General features: G+C 42.4%; 5 protein-coding genes across 7 annotated transcripts; 1 reads left to right on the top strand and 4 right to left on the bottom strand.

Annotated features, from left to right (window-relative positions):
- Nucleotides 1-329: 329 nt before the first annotated feature.
- LOC104418764 (transcription factor bHLH79) lies at nt 330-2,834 on the top strand. 2 transcript variants are annotated; one of them, XM_010030215.3, is made up of 6 exons: nt 330-794; nt 1,199-1,408; nt 1,524-1,589; nt 1,795-1,863; nt 1,954-2,031; nt 2,434-2,834. In XM_010030215.3, the coding sequence occupies exons 1-6, from the start codon at nt 531-533 to the stop codon at nt 2,554-2,556; spliced, it is 810 nt and encodes a 269-aa protein (XP_010028517.1). In that variant the 5' UTR covers nt 330-530; the 3' UTR covers nt 2,557-2,834. The 2 variants fall into 2 exon arrangements, with proteins under 2 accessions (XP_010028517.1, XP_010028510.1); XM_010030208.3 differs by having other exon boundaries at nt 331-794; nt 2,422-2,834.
- Nucleotides 2,835-2,838: 4 nt separating this feature from the next.
- LOC104418756 (germin-like protein subfamily T member 2) lies at nt 2,839-4,348 on the bottom strand. The gene is made up of 2 exons (XM_039306487.1): nt 3,820-4,348; nt 2,839-3,682 (listed from the first exon to the last, which is right to left on the bottom strand). Exons 1-2 carry the CDS (start codon nt 3,833-3,835, stop codon nt 3,096-3,098), a joined length of 603 nt encoding a protein of 200 aa, XP_039162421.1. The 5' UTR covers nt 3,836-4,348; the 3' UTR covers nt 2,839-3,095.
- A 771-nt stretch (nt 4,349-5,119) lies between these two features.
- LOC104418745 (5-formyltetrahydrofolate cyclo-ligase, mitochondrial) lies at nt 5,120-9,342 on the bottom strand. The gene is made up of 8 exons (XM_010030185.3): nt 9,048-9,342; nt 7,580-7,720; nt 7,268-7,432; nt 6,289-6,330; nt 6,149-6,194; nt 5,809-5,879; nt 5,593-5,719; nt 5,120-5,519 (listed from the first exon to the last, which is right to left on the bottom strand). The coding sequence occupies exons 1-8, from the start codon at nt 9,337-9,339 to the stop codon at nt 5,507-5,509; spliced, it is 897 nt and encodes a 298-aa protein (XP_010028487.1). The 5' UTR covers nt 9,340-9,342; the 3' UTR covers nt 5,120-5,506.
- A 1,494-nt stretch (nt 9,343-10,836) lies between these two features.
- Nucleotides 10,837-13,233, bottom strand: LOC104418736 (probable myosin-binding protein 5). The gene is made up of 2 exons (XM_010030173.3): nt 12,008-13,233; nt 10,837-11,864 (listed from the first exon to the last, which is right to left on the bottom strand). The coding sequence occupies exons 1-2, from the start codon at nt 12,771-12,773 to the stop codon at nt 11,101-11,103; spliced, it is 1,530 nt and encodes a 509-aa protein (XP_010028475.1). The 5' UTR covers nt 12,774-13,233; the 3' UTR covers nt 10,837-11,100.
- A 665-nt stretch (nt 13,234-13,898) lies between these two features.
- On the bottom strand, nt 13,899-17,611 carry LOC104418728 (polynucleotide 5'-hydroxyl-kinase NOL9). 2 transcript variants are annotated; one of them, XM_018867051.2, is made up of 9 exons: nt 17,426-17,611; nt 16,549-16,646; nt 16,393-16,429; nt 16,082-16,251; nt 15,780-15,963; nt 15,168-15,348; nt 14,854-14,953; nt 14,600-14,727; nt 13,899-14,288 (listed from the first exon to the last, which is right to left on the bottom strand). In XM_018867051.2, exons 1-9 carry the CDS (start codon nt 17,608-17,610, stop codon nt 14,235-14,237), a joined length of 1,137 nt encoding a protein of 378 aa, XP_018722596.2. In that variant the 5' UTR covers nt 17,611; the 3' UTR covers nt 13,899-14,234. The 2 variants fall into 2 exon arrangements, with proteins under 2 accessions (XP_018722596.2, XP_010028463.2); XM_010030161.3 differs by having other exon boundaries at nt 16,393-16,426.
- Between the last annotated feature and the right edge of the window lie 1,011 nt (nt 17,612-18,622).

Below are 18,622 nucleotides of genomic sequence, written 5' to 3'. Positions count from 1 at the left end.
TGTGTGTGTGTGTGTGTTTTTTTTTTGTAAATTCAACTTAATTACATTTCCAGACATGCTTTATGATCTTCAGTAAAATTCAAGTTTCATGAATTAATTACATTTTCACGATGAGTTTTAAGATTTAGTTAAAAAGTTGTTCAAGTGGGAGAGAAAAGGGGCAAAACCAGCTCATGAGCAAGAGTGGACCTACACCTCCTGTTTCTTCCTCCAATCTCCAGGCAAGGACCCCACTCATCTCTCTCTCTCCTCCTCTCTCTCTCCTCTTCTCTCTCTCTCTCTCTGTGTTGTGTTCAGTTCTTGACTTCCCCTACTTAAACAAGTCTTCAGCTCACTGATCTTCCCCCCCCCCCCCATCCAACACCCCCTGGGACTTCACTCCCTGCAACTGCACACTGCCCACTGCCACTCCTCCCAATCCCAAGAACCCACCTTTCCTCTCCCCCTCCTGCTGATCCGGATCCGCCTCCCTGGTCGGGTCGGTTCGGTTCGGGTCGTGCGTGAACAGGACGGACCCATCGTCGACCGCGATGGACGCGCCGCTGGTCAACGCGTCCTCCTTCTCCGCCGCCAACCCCTCCGCCTACAGCTTGGCCGAGATTTGGCCCCTCGGCGGGGACACCGGCATTGTCGGGCCGGGCCTCCGGGCCGGGAACCTCGACGGGTCGGTGGAGGAGTCCACGGTGACGGAGCAGAGCGGCAGCGGGAGGAGGAGGAGGAGGATGAAGGACGCGAGCTCCGAGGACGAGTCGTCCAAGATGGTGTCCTCGAGCTGCGTCGTGGGCAGTGATTTGGTGAGTTCGCAGTGCAATTCTCTTGATACGTCTAAAGTTTCGATTTTTAATGTTCTGCTCTCGGACTATGATTCTGGGTCGTTGGATTTGAGTAGATTTGATGTAATTACTCAGGCATTGACTTTTATGGTCTTGGCCTAATTTGGTCAAGGTTTCTTGCAATTTGATTGGAACTGGTAGACAGTTTATGGGTCTGAGTCTTCTTTACTTTTGCTGGATGTGGGGGAACAAATGAATGGTTGTAAAAGTCTGCAATGCATTGACTTCGAGTCCGGAGCCAAAAGCTCTTGATCTTTAGGAGCAAGAGATGGGAGTGCCAAATTGCGTTGGTACTCTTGCTATGCGAAGATCTATGGTCCTCTGTCGGATTTGCTGTGTTGATTATCATTCTTTTTGTGGAACAGAACAATTCGAATGGTGCCAAACGCGCGAAGATAGCCGGATCCCGTGATGAAAATGGCAGTTCCAAAGCTGAAGTAGAGGCGAATTCTGTTGCTTGTAATAAATCGTCAGCGGAACAGAGTGCTAAACCGTCTGAGCCACCAAAGCAAGACTACATACATGTGAGGGCGAGGAGGGGCCAAGCGACGGACAGTCACAGCTTAGCAGAAAGAGTAAGTAATCTTTTGAGTGTTCGACCTATGTTGGGCAACATACATGACTGGAATATACATAGGCATGGAATCAATTGCTGTATAATCTGTGCCTACGTTCGCGTCTCTTTGGCAGGCTAGGAGAGAGAAGATTAGTGAGAGGATGAAAACTCTTCAAGATTTGGTCCCTGGTTGCAATAAGGTATGCTACTTGTCTTGGCTGAATTAGCACCATCGTTAACCATATATAGGCCTCTGAGCGTTTTTCATTGTCCCATGTCGCTTCTCACCTTCCTGGTAAACGGTTTTAACCTTTTCAAACCATTCCAAAGCTAACGTATATCGTCTACCATATACATGAGTTCTGGGCTACATGGTTAAATTCCTGATGTTTTCCTTCTGATCAGATCATTGGAAAGGCACTGGTTCTCGATGAGATTATCAATTATATCCAATCATTGCAGCACCAGGTTGAGGTAAGGCTTTTCGGTCGCTATTCCAGCTAAATACCGGATGACTTGTTATGCTCGTCTTATCGATCTAAATCTATACAATGGATATTCTAGTTCTTGTCGATGAAGCTCGAAGCAGTCAATTCAAGGATGGACATGAGCCCAGCAGTGGAAGGCTTTGTTCCCAAAGATGTAAGTACGCATGCTTTATGGACAGAAGATAGCTGTGTTAATTTAGTCCATGACCTAAACGGGTATGCGGCATGGCATCAGGCCCAATTAAGACTCCCGTTTCCATTTTTCTAAGATAATGACGTTTTTCTCATTGAGCTTCTAGTAAATTGCATTCCTAATCGACGCCTGTCCTGTTGTTCTGTGACTATAAGAGCTAGTCTTTGTTTTCCACAAGACCATGCAATGCAACTACAATGAGAACGCTAGTTCTAATGCACGTCACTTTTCTTGCTGGCTCACTTATGTCCTATTCAATTTGAATAAACTTCCACCAGCAACGTTGATTTTAGCTTGCCGACGATAGCAACTGGCAGCTGCAATTATTGACTAGTCCAATCTGGGTTTTAGCTCATGTCACAGCATTTTGACGGTACTGGGATGATGTTTGCCTCACAAGCAGCGAGGGATTACCTGCAAGGATCACAAGCACAACCGGATTGGCTTCATATGCAGACCGGTGGCGGATTTAAGAGAGAGACATGATGACAACGGACTTGCTCGACTTAACTTAGGATCGTGAGGAGCCAGATTAACTATTCAGGTCCACGTCGATATGTAACATGAACTTTGTTGCTGATATCTTATTGTTTAGCACCAAATCCGCAAATCGAAAATTGTCGGTCCATTCTCTAAATTATGTAATACTTAATCTCAGCAGGAAATGCATCTGATTTCCGTCTGTACTGTCTAACCGGATCAGATACCTTGTACACTGTTTACTTGTGGCTTTGGGAACATAATATGAGGCGGCAATTCCACGACGTATTTTTCTTAAAATTTTGCCACTTACTTTATTTCATCCAAATCTCTATAACTTCTACATGCTTTTGATAAAATAAAAAAAATAACGATATGAACTGCCAAGTGAGACCGGCAAATTGATCCGTGGGTTTTCGCCGGCATTACCCAAAGAATGAATTTGTCTGAGCAGAACGGTGCATTAAACACAATTTAATCTTCTGAAATCCGTAATCTTGAGATCAAGAGGCCGGCTGGCTTCTTTCCTGGTACTGAGTTGGCTTTCAAGTGCTGAACTTGGCTTTCATCTCATTGACCACCTCTTCTTCAACTTGAAAAGCCTGCGTCAAGACATCGTTTGGGATGGCGGGTGTCGCGCCAAATAGTGTCATAGGAAGAACCGCCGACCCGGGTAAGTGACTGTTGAAGGCTGTGAAGATAAGGGCCTTCCCTTTCCCAACATTTTTCTGGAAGTGCACCAACCCTTTTGGAACCACAAACATCTGACCCGCGGTGAGCACTTTGGAGTGGAACACGTTACTGGTGGTCGTGAATCCGACAAGGAGCCTCCCCTTGATGACGACCCCGGACTCGGTCGCACGAGGGTGCGAGTGGGGCGGATTAAGTCCGCCAGGAGCGAAATCGACGCGGTTCATCGAAATCCCCAGCGTGTTCAACCCCGGAAAGCTGAGGACGTTTCCAGGAGTCAGGCTCCAAGCATATCGATTGCTTGTATTGCCTTCTTTGCTCAGGCCATCAAAGAAGAAGTCATCTGGGGTTACTTCTGAGGCAGGTTTGCAGGGGAAGCCATTAATAGTTATGGCAGCCTTCAAGTCTCCGACGCAGAAGTCCTGTAACGAGTCCGGATCGGCTGAATAACAAGGAATAGAAGAAACTAGGATGAGTACTATTGTTAGCCAAAACAACGGTGAGATCCACGAAGTTGGTGAGATCGCCATGGGAGAGCTGGAAAATGTATTTGGCAGTAGAAGAAAGAATGAGACTTACGGTGGGTTAAAAGCATCTCTCTGCTGTTATATACAAGTTTGTTTAGTGGTCCTTAGTTGGATGCAACTTGCAGAAGACTAACTGGCCCTTCTGACGTGCGAATGGGGCTTGAAATAAAAGTCCAGGCACAACTAAAATGACCGGACAAATCAACAGAAAGATTTGCAAGGTCGTTGCTAGCAGCATCAGCAATGAAGACAAAAGCACTTGAATAATCTGTCTAGCATAGTCTCCACCTAATCCAAATGAAAAAGGGATTTCAGAAGTAAGCAGACGTAATTTAAGGAGTGCGTAGAGATGGGCCATCAGCTAGTAAGATAATTGAGCAAATTGATTTGGATAGACCATGTTACTTCTATGGAAAACTCTCCTCTCACGAAGAAAGAGAGTTGGGACATATTATTTGGACCCACTTGATCAACTAGGAAAGCACTCGGATCTGAGTATGTCTTCAAATTGCTTCGTCTCAACTCTAAGTCGTAAAACTCAAAAGTATTCCCCGGGCAAGGAAGATAAAGATATTGGGGATGTTAGACTTTACTGCAACTTCTCTGGAAGTTGTTTGAGGACCTGGTAGATCAATATAATAGCCACTTGCGATGGTGAAGATGAGAGAGGGAGGTGAAAGTCCTTGCTAGGTTGACTTGTGTTTCACACAATGTCTTTCAACTAACTTGTGGGCCAGTACCCCTGATTAAAAGACACTATGCGAATATTTGATTTGACTCCTTGATCAACTAGGAAAGCATGGGTAAGAATCTCTAGCCCTTCTAAATCTTTTGTCAATCTACCACTTCCACATGGCCTACAAAATCAAATTTGGTATAAGGAGAACAAAAGAAAGATTGGCTAGCCAAGCATAATTTGCTCGACCCATTCCTAGGAGTCTAGGACAATGTCTTGGAAACTTGTAATGGTGATCGTCGAAACCTCGAAGCATGTTTGGTGAAGAAAGCGACTGATGAAAATTGCAACAAAGCAGATTTAGCCTAAAAAGGGTCCCCATTTTTCAGGACAGTGTGAAAGGGAAGGCAGTGAGTTGTCGTCCACCGGAGGAATAAGTCATACAAGTAGCTCTCATAAAACTGTTCCTTGTAGATCCTTGTCATGCTTGTTTTTCATCCACACACGATCGAACAGCTTATTCTTTCTCCTATCAGAATTGGAAAAAATGTAGTGGAGGGATCAACTCCCCGAGCAGCACGCAATTGACCTGGTACACGCGGAGTTGACCTGGTAAACGTTGGAAATTGCTGTCTGCCCAAATGACTGGCATTCTTTTGATTTTTCTCTCTTCTGGTTCAGGGATCAAACCGATTCATTTTTCACTAATGAATTGCTACTTAAGGAACAGTTACAATGTGGTTTTTACACATCTGTGATAAGAGAGAAGGCCCAGAATGACATAACCAAGCTAAGCTCCCCAAGAGAGCAAAGATTCACCTGGGCTACTAAGAGTTGGAATGTTTGATCCATGAAACAGAAGACACATCAGGAGGGTGTTCTCGCCGACTGGCTCTTCTATGTATCGATGGTATTAGAGATCAGTGCAAAACCATAATTGGCATTAAGGACTCATCGTCATGACTTTGATAAAGCCAGCCACATGTTTCAAGCAATGGACATCACCCTTTGCAGGTCCCACATTAGATTGGCAGAGAACCCAGGCAGGGTGCCAAAGCCCGTGTCAAATCTTCATTCTGCGACCAATTGGACCAGTATTGAGAAATGAATTAATATTGGGAAAATAAGACCACAGAATCCTAGGCCAACCTGTCCAAAGCTGCAGGGCTTATGGGAATCACACCAGAGGGGGAGACGAGAGCATCTACTGGGATGTCGTCTGGAGTGACTGGTATGACTCCTTTCTCCAAAATCTGTGGAGAGTATGACAAGGCAACTGCAAGCATTGGAAATGAACAGGCCGAAACTCTTGAGCTATACCATCCTATAAATTAAGAAAGGAAAAGAAACTATTCACCAACATACCGAGGAGGGGTTTCTTCCAGTTCCGAGCATGTGCAAGCTCTTGGTAGTTTCTCAGGAAAGTGTCATAATACCTTTTGCAAACACAATACAGTCAGTACAAAAAGGCAAAAGCAAGCAAAATCCTAATGAGAAATATTTTGATTCTGCTCTCTGGGGGATGTGGAGCAAAAGTTTTCCTAAATTAGAAGTACATTACTAAGACAGAAAACACTATGACAGGTTAATTGTCACCATAATGAAGAAATTTAACGGGGTCAGGATCCACTATCATAGCAAGTGTATATTACTGATAGAGCCTAGATCTCGAACACAAAATGAAAGCTAGTGATCGCAATCCTACCCTCCACCTCGGCCCAAGCGTCTTCCAGATCCGTCAAATGCGAGTCCTAGCAACAAAGACAAGCAAAGCAACTGATGTTCTAGTTTCTCTAACCTTGAAGCATGCTGTATAACAATAATAGGATGAATGATAACAATTACCAGGTAAAAGGAACAAGTCAACAGGATCATCTGCCTGCATGACTGAGATAAGAGAAGTTCCTTCAGGCCTCATGTATAGGTTAACAAAATGCAGCATAAATACGCAACCAAAGGAGACAGCATCTGGTGTACATGTTTTTACGCGTATCAAGGAATTCAATATTTGAGATCTAGTGTGTTAACATGAGCTCAAGGATCACAAAGATTAACATACACAAAGATTTATTAAAAGATGAAGAAGCAACTGTAGCTATCCTCATTGGACACGCTACAACCTCCGATTACAAAATGAATAACAAACGTGTGCCTCACATAAATTAGGAAGCCACAAATGCAGTATCTCATCCTTTGTCAATTTGTATCTCGCATTCAGTAGAATGGAAAAGTGACAATATGTAGGATAGTATGCCTCTCCACCCACTTACACGAAATCACGTAACACTCATATACCCTTCCAAATAGTATGTATAATCTCATCACTGTCCATTCAACTTTGTAATGCCCTCAGAAGGTTCAAACATCTTTTCATGGAAAAGAAGCAGAAACCAGACATCAGATCTGAAAATGCTATTGATCTAGCTCGATCAAAGCAATAGATAATAGTATAACGAATAGTGGGACACTTAATAAAAATCATAGCCTAACACCCTAAAAAGTATGGGGGATCTGCCAAATTCTACCACAACAGTAAGGAATTAGTCAAACAAAGAGAAACAATTATATTAAGTAATTATTCAATCTGATGAGCTTTCCTAAAGGTAGTCTTAACTAGCAAAAGCTTTTGTAAGTTTAAATTCGGGACCATAAGAGACCACATTTTTATAAACCATGAGGAATGATGCATAACGTCAAAACAAAGTCCGCATAAAAAAATCAGCCAAGGAATTTTAAATGTTATTTCTTACATTGATGAAAAGAAGAAAGCAAGGAGGAAGAATGGCAGTAAGAAGAGACATGGTTTTGATAAGAAGACAATTACCATCTTCACGTTCATTTCCATCAGCATCTAGCGCAGCAGGTTCTAATATGTCCATTGAGTTTGCGATCATATCGTTGACACTTGAGATGTTGAGCATTCTCATGTGGCTGTTTTTGTCTTCCACGCGTGGCACATAAAGCTTCTTCTTCATCTGTATGTGGCCATCTAGAGATAAATTGGGAAATATATCAGTTTTCAGGTACATGAGAAACAACCTTAATGATCACTATGCCCATAGCAGAGATAGGAAATTTGGAGTATTGAATTGGGCAGCTAAATGAGACTGTAAAGGCGGAAAGCAGGGGAGCACACCTTTGGCCGAATTTTGCAAAATTTGTGAGAGAATTTTCGAGGTATCTACTTCCCGTAGGGCACTGCAGCTGATATATGCGCACAAACTCTGACTAGATTTGAACCATGGAGCATCTAGCACAAGACTCTGGATTGTCTCATCTGATAAAGGCCATGTCAATCACATTGTACTGAGCAGGAAAATTTTTTGATGAAGAAAATGATGCGTCACATCCGATAAAATCAATGCCATGGTTTGTTTTTCTGTGACTAGTAACTAATGTCCATGGAAACTGGGATAAGCAGTTGTAAGTCATCCATAGTTTCAAGCGAAACTCTCCATGATTTTAACTACAAACCCACACCAAGACATACAAATCAAACCTGGAATACTTTAAGCCCTCTTTCTTTTGCAGTGCCTTTTTATTAGCTTTAAGTCGCAACATTCCATCGATCATAGCCTCAATCTAGTCCATCAATTCTATGTACGTAATAACACACTTCTGCCGTCTGCATGTATCGGCTAGAGAAAACACACATACACACAAAAACATTTTGTCCTGTATGCTCGGTATGCATTCCTTTGAAAAAGCTGAAACAAAGGATGGAAATCCCATTGTGGAGCAAATCAGAAAACTTTAGTCACCAGATGACAATTTACAACCTACAACCAAAGAAATCTATGTCACTGCTTTCTTCCTACCCTTTTCATTCTATTCCCTTGATGAAAAAACTTCATATCCCACAAAAAGTTTCCCCATTACTTAATCAAACAAAAAGGGTCCAAAACCAAAACACACCAACATAAATTCGAGCAATGCAAAACCCATCATCAAGAAAAGCTACTGCGACTAATTTTATTTCAAACATTACACAAACAGAGAGGCTTCGTATGCAAACCCCATCATCAAGAAAAGCTATTCCGACTAATTTTATTTCAAACATTACACAAACAGAGAGGCTTCGTATGCAAAACCCATCATCAAGAAAAGCTATTCCGACTATTTCAAACATTACACAAACATAGAGGCTTCGTAGGCAAAACCCATCATCAAGAATAAGCTATTCCGCCTAATACCATTTCATAAATTACACAAACAGAGAGGCTTCGTATGCAAAACCCATCATCAAGAACAAGCTGTTCCGACCAATACCATTTCAAACATTACACAAACAGAGAGGCTTCGTATGCAAAACCCATCATCAAGAACAAGCTATTCCGACTAAAACCATTTCATACATTATACAAACAGAGAGGCTTCATATGCAAAACCCATCATCAAGAGCAAGCTCCTCCAACACTATTTTATACATTACACAAATAGAGACTTCCTATGCAAAACCCATCATCAAGAACAAGCTATTTCGACTACTACCATTTCATACATTAGACAAACAGAGAGGCTTCATATGCAAAACCCATCATCAAGAACAAGCTTTTCCGACTAATAACATAACAAAATCCGCAAAAACGAACGAAACCGATTACCCTCCTGAGATCTCTGAAGCGGGTCCATGGATCTGAGGGCCCTCCGGACTTGGGTACGGAGGATCTTTTTCTGCTTGAATGTGGACTCAAGCTGGTCCCTTTCTTGGCTTTCGCTGCCGGGTTCGCTCATCTTGGTCCGTGCGGCGGCGCGCAGGGCGCCGGCGGAGGGGCGCTGGACGAGGACGCGAGCCAAGGAGGAGAGCGATCTCGAAGCGACGGACGATGCCAACGTGCGCGCGTGGGTCATCGGTGCCACCCGACTCCGAGTAGTTAACTTATCGCAAGCGAGCATTTTCCTTTTTGCGTATAATAAAAAGCGGAGAAGACGGAACGTTTTGCGCTTTTGGTCCGTGAATTGGACTTTATTTTTCAATATGATCCTTGAATTCTTGACATGGAAATTTCCCGATCCAGCCGCTCCGTCTCCAGTTCGGGCTAAATCGAAGCCGAGGCCGGGTTGGTATTGGCGATCGAAAGTCTATGTTGAGATGTTGAGTGCCTCCATTGATAAGTACACAAAATTTTAACGTAATTGTGGCGGTTGTATCTTGAATTGTTGTCGTTGTGAGCTGAGTCGACACAAGCTAATTGTTCACGGTGGCTAATTTTTTGCCACAATAGTGGCGGACTCTAGCTATAGGGTGCACTCCAAATTGTCGAGATTGAATATGGATGGACTTGATTGGAAAAAATAATACGATTTCAGGGATTCAATCGTAATTAATATAAGTTTTGAGGCCTATATTGAAAAAATAATGGAAGTTCAGGGATACCAAATGTGATGACACAAACGCTCCTTGAACTTGATCATTTCATTATCTTCCTTGTTCTGAAAGGGAATGAGAAGAGTTTCTCAATTCTCAGAAGACAGGAGACAACGAAGGATGTGACCAAAGTTTGACATCCAGTTTTCAAGTGCAAGATCTAATTAATTTTCCTGCACATCATCTTTCCCTTCACTGCATCATCAAGCTACAAAAGTGGGAAAAGTTGCCACTTCGTATCTGTTTCTGCAAATAAGTACACAGGCAAAAATGTTGAAATCGCCGGATTCCCAATTTGCGTTACATGGGTTCTCCCATGAAATAATGTTTCTTTCAATCACTTGTGATGCTGCAAATCATCGGCGACGACATTCAAAGCGCTGGAAAGAGTCCAGACAGGAATTGAGCTCCATTAGGCCTCTAACTCCAGTACTCCAGAGATCTTCCCAGGATGAGAAAGAGTGAAAGCGGGATGTGGGAATCTCGTTGGCATCATCAGTTGCCAGAAACATAGAGGTTCATTAAGGGAAAAGGAAGTCTATCTGGGATCATTGTTGGGGACAAATCATTTTCTTTTTCTTTCCATAGAAAGCATAGAAAATCATGATGAAGTTGGCCATACATGCACAGTTTAACTGATCATGTAAGGAAAGAACCATGCACGGCATTGTATTTATCGATGGTTCGCGTGATATAAATTGCATCCCAGCTAATGCATTTATTTTCCTACTCGTTCCGTCAAACTTCTATACATGTTAGGGTCCTTTGGACCTGACTCAGATTTGAGTTTCCGTCCACTGGAAATTGTTTGAGATGACGGACAGGACATGATTCGATACTGCTCAGCAGGCACATTACATGTCAGTGTGCAAGATGCTCTTTGGCATCTCAATGATCATGCTAAAAACACAGAATATTCAAGCACGTTGAGATGTAGCGAGAAACTTCCGGCACAAACGCTCGAGGAAAAATTGAATTTTACAATGAGCAACCTGCAACTGTCCAGATGTTTAAAATCACTCCTATATACAGGCAAACCTTTCTGTGTCTTGTCAGTTGTTAGGACCTAAGTATGGGAAATAAATTACCATCAGGAATGAATTTATTAAAACTTGATATGTTTTGCTCTGGAAGTGCAGTCCCTTCACGTCCTTCTTTAAAATTGTTATTACACTCCGTATGATGAGATGCTTCTGTCGTCGTAACATTCCCATCTCCACTTCTCGCCTCCTCTGATAATGACTAACCAAGAAATGCACTCGTTCTTAAGCGTAGTACTCCTACTGGGATCAAATCTTTTCTTCTGGAGAGTCACTGCTACCTATTTCCTCCTGCAACGAATCAAGGATGATGTGATCTTGTGCAATATCCCCAACGGTTTCTCCTCCGTTGACACTAGGAGAGTGGCTTCCACATTCGGAACCCCCGTCGGAGAACGAATAGGTCTGAGGCTTTGGCTCCTGGCAATCCTTGTCTGCTGTTCTGTTCTTACGAACTTCAAAACCCTCCAAGCATCCGTACTTCTCTCTGTACGCTTCAAGTTCGGTCTCCAATAATTTGATGTCTTCCTCTCTCTTAGCAAGCAAGTTACTGATCTCTTGAAGGGCTTCTTGGTCGTATTCTGCCTGCTCCTCCATCATTCTCTGGTACTGCAAGGCCTCCATTTGGACGGCCGCCTTCTCTGCTTGTAACCGTGTGATCATGGCCATCGCATTGTTGGCAGCGACAGCTGAGGCGCTTCTTTCCTCGTCTAGCTCCATGTACATGGCCATCAGCGACTTGCGGTCCAAGCGAACCTGCCTCTTTAAATGGCTCAAAATAGAGTCTTCACTTGCTATGCTGCCGTCACTGGGCTCAGAAGCAAAATCTACCTTGTCAAGCATCGATTTCCTTAACTGTTTCAAACCAACCCTCGGGCTCGAGTTAGCTGAATCAGTAAGTGGGATGCCAAAGAACCTGTTTCCCCTCGCAAAGGGAGGGGTTCTGATTGCTTCACCAGTGTCATCGCTCTCAGTGAGCAATGGCACCGAAGCGATTTTCATCTCAAATGTACCTGTCATGGATGAGAAGAAAGAAAAGAATTCAGACTAGGAAATGAATATGATTGTCCTAGCTGTTACCTAAAGACAAAATTCTGAAATTTCTCGAAGAGATCATTGAAGGATGAGGGATGATTTTCGCCGGCACAAAAATTACCTTGGTTGTCAGGAAGTTGCGCATTCGAGCTCGCATCGTGGCCAGGAATGTCGGATCCAGCATCAGGGTTGAATTTTAGTTCTGTGTAACGGATATGAGGCAACATCAAGTTAGACGCCTCCTCATTCCTCAATGTCACGAAGGGTCCTCTTGGAGATGGAGCGGGAGCTTGCGCGATCGGGCTAGTGCACTTTCCAGATTTCTGGCCATTCTTCGAACGCGAAGACGGCTTCATTTTGAGCGGCTCTCCACAGCATGTGCACCGTTGATCACCGCTCTTCTTGACCTCAGCCCTCTCATCCTTCTTTCCTGAATGCAATGCCAAATGAACCCCGGGATCATCCTGAACGAAGCTTTCGAGATCCTTATGCAATATGCCCACGAGGGACTTGTAGGTATCGCAGTCGGATTCCTTCTCGGTCGCAAAAGAAAGAAGACACCCCTCGCACATCTTCCTGATGTCGGACAATCTCTTGTGGACGTGACAGTACGCGAGGGACGACACTTCCTTCTTGTGCGCTTCGCACACGGAGTCGTTGTAGTAGAAATCAGGAGTCCTCCGGACCAGCACGTGATCGATCCTCGTGCAGAGAAGGCAAGGAACCCGCATCTCGAAGAACCTGGCGAATTCATTGGCGGCGAACGCCACTAACCCGTCGACGAACAGCATGATGATGAGCAACCATTCGAGCATGGCGTAGATCACGAAGAGCGGGAACTTTCCCAGCTCCTGCTCCACAAAACACTTGAATGATCGCTTCGCCATATGCCTTTCGCGGCGACGAAATCACGAAGGAAAGTGAAGTGACTGATAAAAACTTCAAAAAAGTTTAGGGAGAAATGGAGTGATCAATCAATGGAGAGACATAATAAGATCATGACCTTGGTGAGTCAGAGCAGACCGAGATCATGACCTCTTGTTCTTGTCTCTTCTCTTCTCTGTTGTTTTCTCCAGGGAAGGACAGAGACAGGTTGGCTTGATAGATTTATGTTTCAACTCACGATTCTCTAAAAGTATCGGTGGTAAGCTTTGCTTCGACTATTAATAGAAACGGTCAAGAACTTACCTGAAATGACGGTTCTCCACCAGACATGCAAACCAAAGACACCATCTTTGTCTTAAACCAGTTGGTTTTTTTCTTGCATTTAATCTTTATCAATCTCATCCAACGCGTGGAATATCCATTTCTTATGGAATTAATAGATAAAATGTGTTTTGATAAGTTTTAGTATTATTAGAATTAATTGGTTTTCCACTCTTTTTTCCAACTCCTTTTAGGAGTAAAGATAACAAACGTTCAATATGGCATGCTATATCCACTCTATGTTCCAACTCCTTTTAGAAAGTACCGATAACAAACGTTAGTTCCTTTGTTAACATTGAATGAGTATTGCTTCACAATTTCTTTTTCTTTTTACTGTTCTACTGTTCATTTGTTATAGACTAATCGATATTTATCCAGAAGTGAAGTGATGCTCATGAGATATTGTATTTTATTTACACGATCGCTTCTAGATGGTTGACATGTTGAAGAATTCAACTAGCTAATATTCAACTTTAAATGCAGACGTCTCTAATCCAACGACGACCAAGATTTATTCTCTTTATCAATGGAGTTAGTAGAAATTACTAATCGTATCCAATTTTGAAAACTTATAATTTGAATGCGACTTGTTTGATGAACATGACTTTGTATATTATTATGATGGGTAAATTATATCAACGACGACTAAGATTTATTCTCTTTCCACCATGAATGGAGTTTGTAGAAATCTTACTAATCGTATCCAATTTTTAAAACTTACAATTTGAATGCGACTTGTTTGATGAACATGACTTTGTATATTATGATGGGTAAATTAAATCAAGCTTTCAGCAAAGGACATGCTATAGTAACTGCTCAAGCTGCCGTACTTCTTTCTCATGCAATGCACCAAGCCAATAGAGTACATGATTCCCTGAACACCAATTTCCTGAATCAAATTAGAGTCAAATAATTCAACAAAATCGCTTGCCTGCATGAGGAAAATACTTTTTTTCTGAGGTGTGAACTGTCTATTCGCTTCGCTCCACCGCACGTAGACTCAACTAGGAAATTCACTCCTACAACGATATCCCTCTACTTCCAAACTGTCCTGTAACTACTATATCGCACTTCATCTTGGATGTACAATGACTGATCTAAATTACTGCAGAGGCCATATGACAGATGACGACTACCCTCGGCTAGCTTGTGGGTAAAACATCTGTAGACATGTATGGGGACATGTATCCTTGTACCTACAAAGGACAACTGAAATGTTCAGATCTGCCCGTATCAGAATGGAACTACTGGGCAAGAATTTAATAATGCCCACCAAAAATGTCATGCAGAAGTTAGTCAAGATAGTGACAGTAAAAACCAAGGAAGACCATAAATCCATCGCTAGCGCAGCCAATGCACATTGAATAAAACCAGTACAAATCAAAATATAAGGGTGTTGTGTCATCCCACCGATAGGAGGATCGTAAAACTAAAAGATGTAGATATCCATGAAGATGCAAGTCTAGATGACAAAGATCTGATGCAGGATGAAATCAAGATGCAATACCTGCAACAGACTCGTAGGTATTTGAATGAAGCCCTGCAGAAATAGATCAACCTTCTCCAGCATCTTCAAAGGAACAGGGGTGATCACATAAATAGATCCTTTCAACAAGTCAATACCTCTTACGATACCTGGTCCATCAAGAAAAGTGAGCTAGATAAGTATATTATCTTATGCAGAGACATTATTGAAAGCACACCTGAACCATAAGCTCATCAGCAACTAATTGTAAACAGATACAGAAGAAAGTAACCTACCAAGACCTACAGAAGAAGGCAAATCATCAGGTTCGTTGGAGCTAATTGCCAAGCCGACAATGGATGCATTCAAGCTATAAAATACATCAGTACTTGGGACCTACCACAGACCACAAGGAGAAGAAAAATAGAAGGCATCATCTGCTTTAGGTAACACAGAAAGTCATAATATAGTTGACAAACCATCTTCTAGATAAGTTCCTGTCGTTTGTTGTCCACTTATTTCCTCTATTTCAAAATAATTAATCCAAAGAGATTGATACCAAAATCTCCAGCAAGAAACTTTCGACATTTATCCATCACTAGGAACCAACCTGGCAGTGTAGATGCTTTATCTTGATGGCAGAAATTGGAACTTCATAAGGGGGATGAGAGGCCAATGCATGTGCAAGTTCCTTTATTTTGGTAATATTTGAGCTACTGGGGAAGCACTGCCTGAAATAAGCAGTTATCCTCATATCTCGTAAAAGCCGTGCATCTTTTTGTGTGAGAACCCTGGACCACATAGAACCATAAAAGTCATACAATCTCCTAGGTGAACCAGGTTTAGTGTGAATACATGATTTCTGTTGCAAAAGGAAAATAGAAATAGATGTGCGACATGGTAGCCCACAATCATAGATGAGGAAAGCACCATCATGAACGTATTTGATCACTCATACTCAAATAGATGAAAAGAGCTCCTAATGCACATAATAACATAAATACTTCATTAGGCAAGAAGATTTGATGTCATTACGGTCATAACCATTTATTAATTAGAGAGAATTCCAATAAAACTTACTAATGCTGTGAGAGAATACTTTGTGCTCAAGACCCCTCTGTCACATCAATGTTGAGGACAACAAGAGCAAGTTCTAGGCAAATTAATTCGCTTCTTGACACTATTGGTTCATTGATAACCATTAAACAAGGTAAATGCTTACGATCTATTGAAAGAATCCTGCCGAGCCGACTTGATCTCTATTAAATGAACACTTTCGTCGTAATCCTCATCTAACCAGAAATGCCCAGGTGGTAGATTCTTGCTCTCAGCCGAGATGTTTATTTTAACTACGTGTGTAGGAGAGATATATCTCAACGTCTTGACCAGTACATCAAAACCAACACCTGGAGACAATCAGTAAGACGTGAGCAGTTACAAAGTGAGAAGAAAAGGAGAACCCTAAAGGGTCTCAAGGAGATAGCAGAAATGATAATAGTGATTTAGATATGGAAAATACTATGCCTTTGACCCAGCCGGGCGTATTGACGACAAGGGGCAATCCAACTATGGCAGGGTCTTCTTTGCTGTTCAAACTCCGGTGCCCCTCACGTAAGTAATCATAGAGAGCATATATACACTTCAAATATGCTGCAGGATCCCTTTTTGCAGAAACATCTCCAAAGAAAAAGCATCTGATACAGGGAAACTGGTAAGCCACACTATAGATCTTTTTCCCTCTATGAGGGAGAACATCCAACCAACTAATTCAGTAGAAGAACGTTGTGAATCCAGTCAAATTTCAGCAGCAGCAAGGTAAGTAACATGATAAGTACCTCTCAGGTGTCTTCAAGCAGGGAATTGTCAAATCTACTTTGCAAAAGAATAGATGATAAAGAACAGGAAGAGAAAAAAACAAGAGTTAGCCACGAAAATAGAGATACAATTCATGGGTCGGAAACAAAAGAAGGTGGCAATTACAAGAATGGTACCTGGTGTCAGTTTGTCAACTATGGTAAGAGAGAGAAACCCAGGGGGAGTGAATTCTGGCTGCCCAACATCCGTATCCAAATAAGCTACTCTTTTATATCTGCATAGAGGAAGAGCAGCTCAGAAGAATGTCAAGTATACAAATTGGAAGAGAAAAACACGTCGAATTCAACTTATCAAATATACAAAAACCAACAAATTGACATAGCTGAACTACTTAGCTGAAAACCAGGCACACCGTAAGTGCAAGCCAAACTCAAGCACGAAACTCATAATCCGCCGAGATTAGATAGTCAAATCAATAAGATCTTTTTAGCTCCTTTCCTAGCTTATGAAACCATTAGCTCATACATGTTGAGCTTAATGCAAGCCAAACTCAACCGGGCTGCTTAACTGATAACCGGGCGCATCAAAAGTGCCAGCAAAACTCGAGCACGAAACTCGTAATCCGCCGAGATTCGATTGCCAAATCAATAAGATCTTTTTAGGTCCTTTCCTAGCTTATGAAACCACTAGCTCCTACATGTTCACCTTAACGCGTTGGTAAGCAAACGTATGCACTGATGAAGTCGAAACCGAACCATGCGACCATCTCATCGAATCGCAGCTGCTAAAACTGCTTTGCTAAATCAAACATTCGAGAACGCAAATCACCGAACCGCAATGCACTAGCACTAATCAACGCATCGAAGAACATACGATCGGCCTAGCACGACAGGAGGCGAAACGCGTTCATCGGCGACCGCGCCGCCAAAACCATTCGACTCTCGAAGCGAGGCCGACGACGAAGCGAACATCGACGCGGCGCGCGCGTATCGGGAAGAACGGAAAGGACGGCGGAGGAGGAGGAGGAGGAGGTGCCGGCGGCGGCGGACCGACCTGCGGAGGAGGACGTTGAGGAGGTGGCGGGAGAAGGTGGTCTTGCCGCAGTTCTTGGCGCCGCAGATGAGAGCGACCGGCGGCGGCGAGGCGGCGGCGGAGGAGCCGCGGGCGATGGCGGCGGCGGCCTCCGACCACTCCTCGGGTATGTATATGGCCGGCGAGGGGGCTTCCGCTTCCGCCATAGCAGAGAGCTCGCGAGCTCGCGAGCCGCATCAGAACGGTTAATAGCAAGTCGTGCGGGCCGGCGCGAGGTCTTCGGCCCGTTGGGCTCGGTTGCGCCGGCCCGGCCCATTAGACATTAGATTTTTAGCTTGTGATTCATGATGACCCATCAAGTGATTGGTGAGAAGCTTTTTTTTTTTTTTTTTGGTGAATCATTAGATTTAACGCAATGCGTTAGGTAACTAATTAATAGTTGATATCGAAATTATGCTGACGTGATTGGATTCTTGTTCTTTTTGTAAGCATAAAATTTTCGAGTAAATGTACTTGCGAAGACAAAAAAGAAAAAGAAAATTAATTAATATTATTAAATACATTCGAAAAAGAAAATATTCCTAAAATTACTCATCCCCACCTAATATTATGAGAAAAAATTTGTTTGACCTTCCCTTCCAATTGAAAGGGTGCCCATTAGGCTGAATCCTAGTGGTTATTATTAAATATGTTCAAAGATTATAGATATGTATACATTTGTTCTTAATTAGATCTTCTAAATAGGAAAGATATATTGACCTGCTCTAATTACTTAAGCGAACATCACCCCCTTTTAGAATACAAGAGGAAATAAAAAATCTCAAGCATTTTTAGTTCTTATTTTAAAAGATCTACGAAATTAGTAATAAATTTAATGTAAAGATATTGATGCAATTCTAAACTTTCTAATTTTGTTGATAGTCTTAAATTTTGCATAAATTCCAATTTAATTCTTTCAACCAATTACCAATGAAAATCGTTGACAAAGCTCAAATCATCACCGTTTGTTTTATAAGGTATGTTGATGTGGATAATTTTAGGTGAGCGATTCATAATAATAATTGGCTAGAAGATTACAATGAAAGTTGTCAAGAAGGCTTAAAATCACATTAACAAATTTGGAAAGTTCAAAATCGAATTGTCATCCGTATAATGATTCGGGATTGAATTGTTGCACCGCGGATTGAACAGCTCTCTTTGCCCAAGAGGTAGAAAAAA

Source organism: Eucalyptus grandis, chromosome 2 (genome assembly GCF_016545825.1).
Source record: "Eucalyptus grandis isolate ANBG69807.140 chromosome 2, ASM1654582v1, whole genome shotgun sequence".
Lineage (NCBI taxonomy): Eukaryota > Viridiplantae > Streptophyta > Magnoliopsida > Myrtales > Myrtaceae > Eucalyptus > Eucalyptus grandis.
This window is presented reverse-complemented; position numbering and strand designations above follow the sequence as displayed.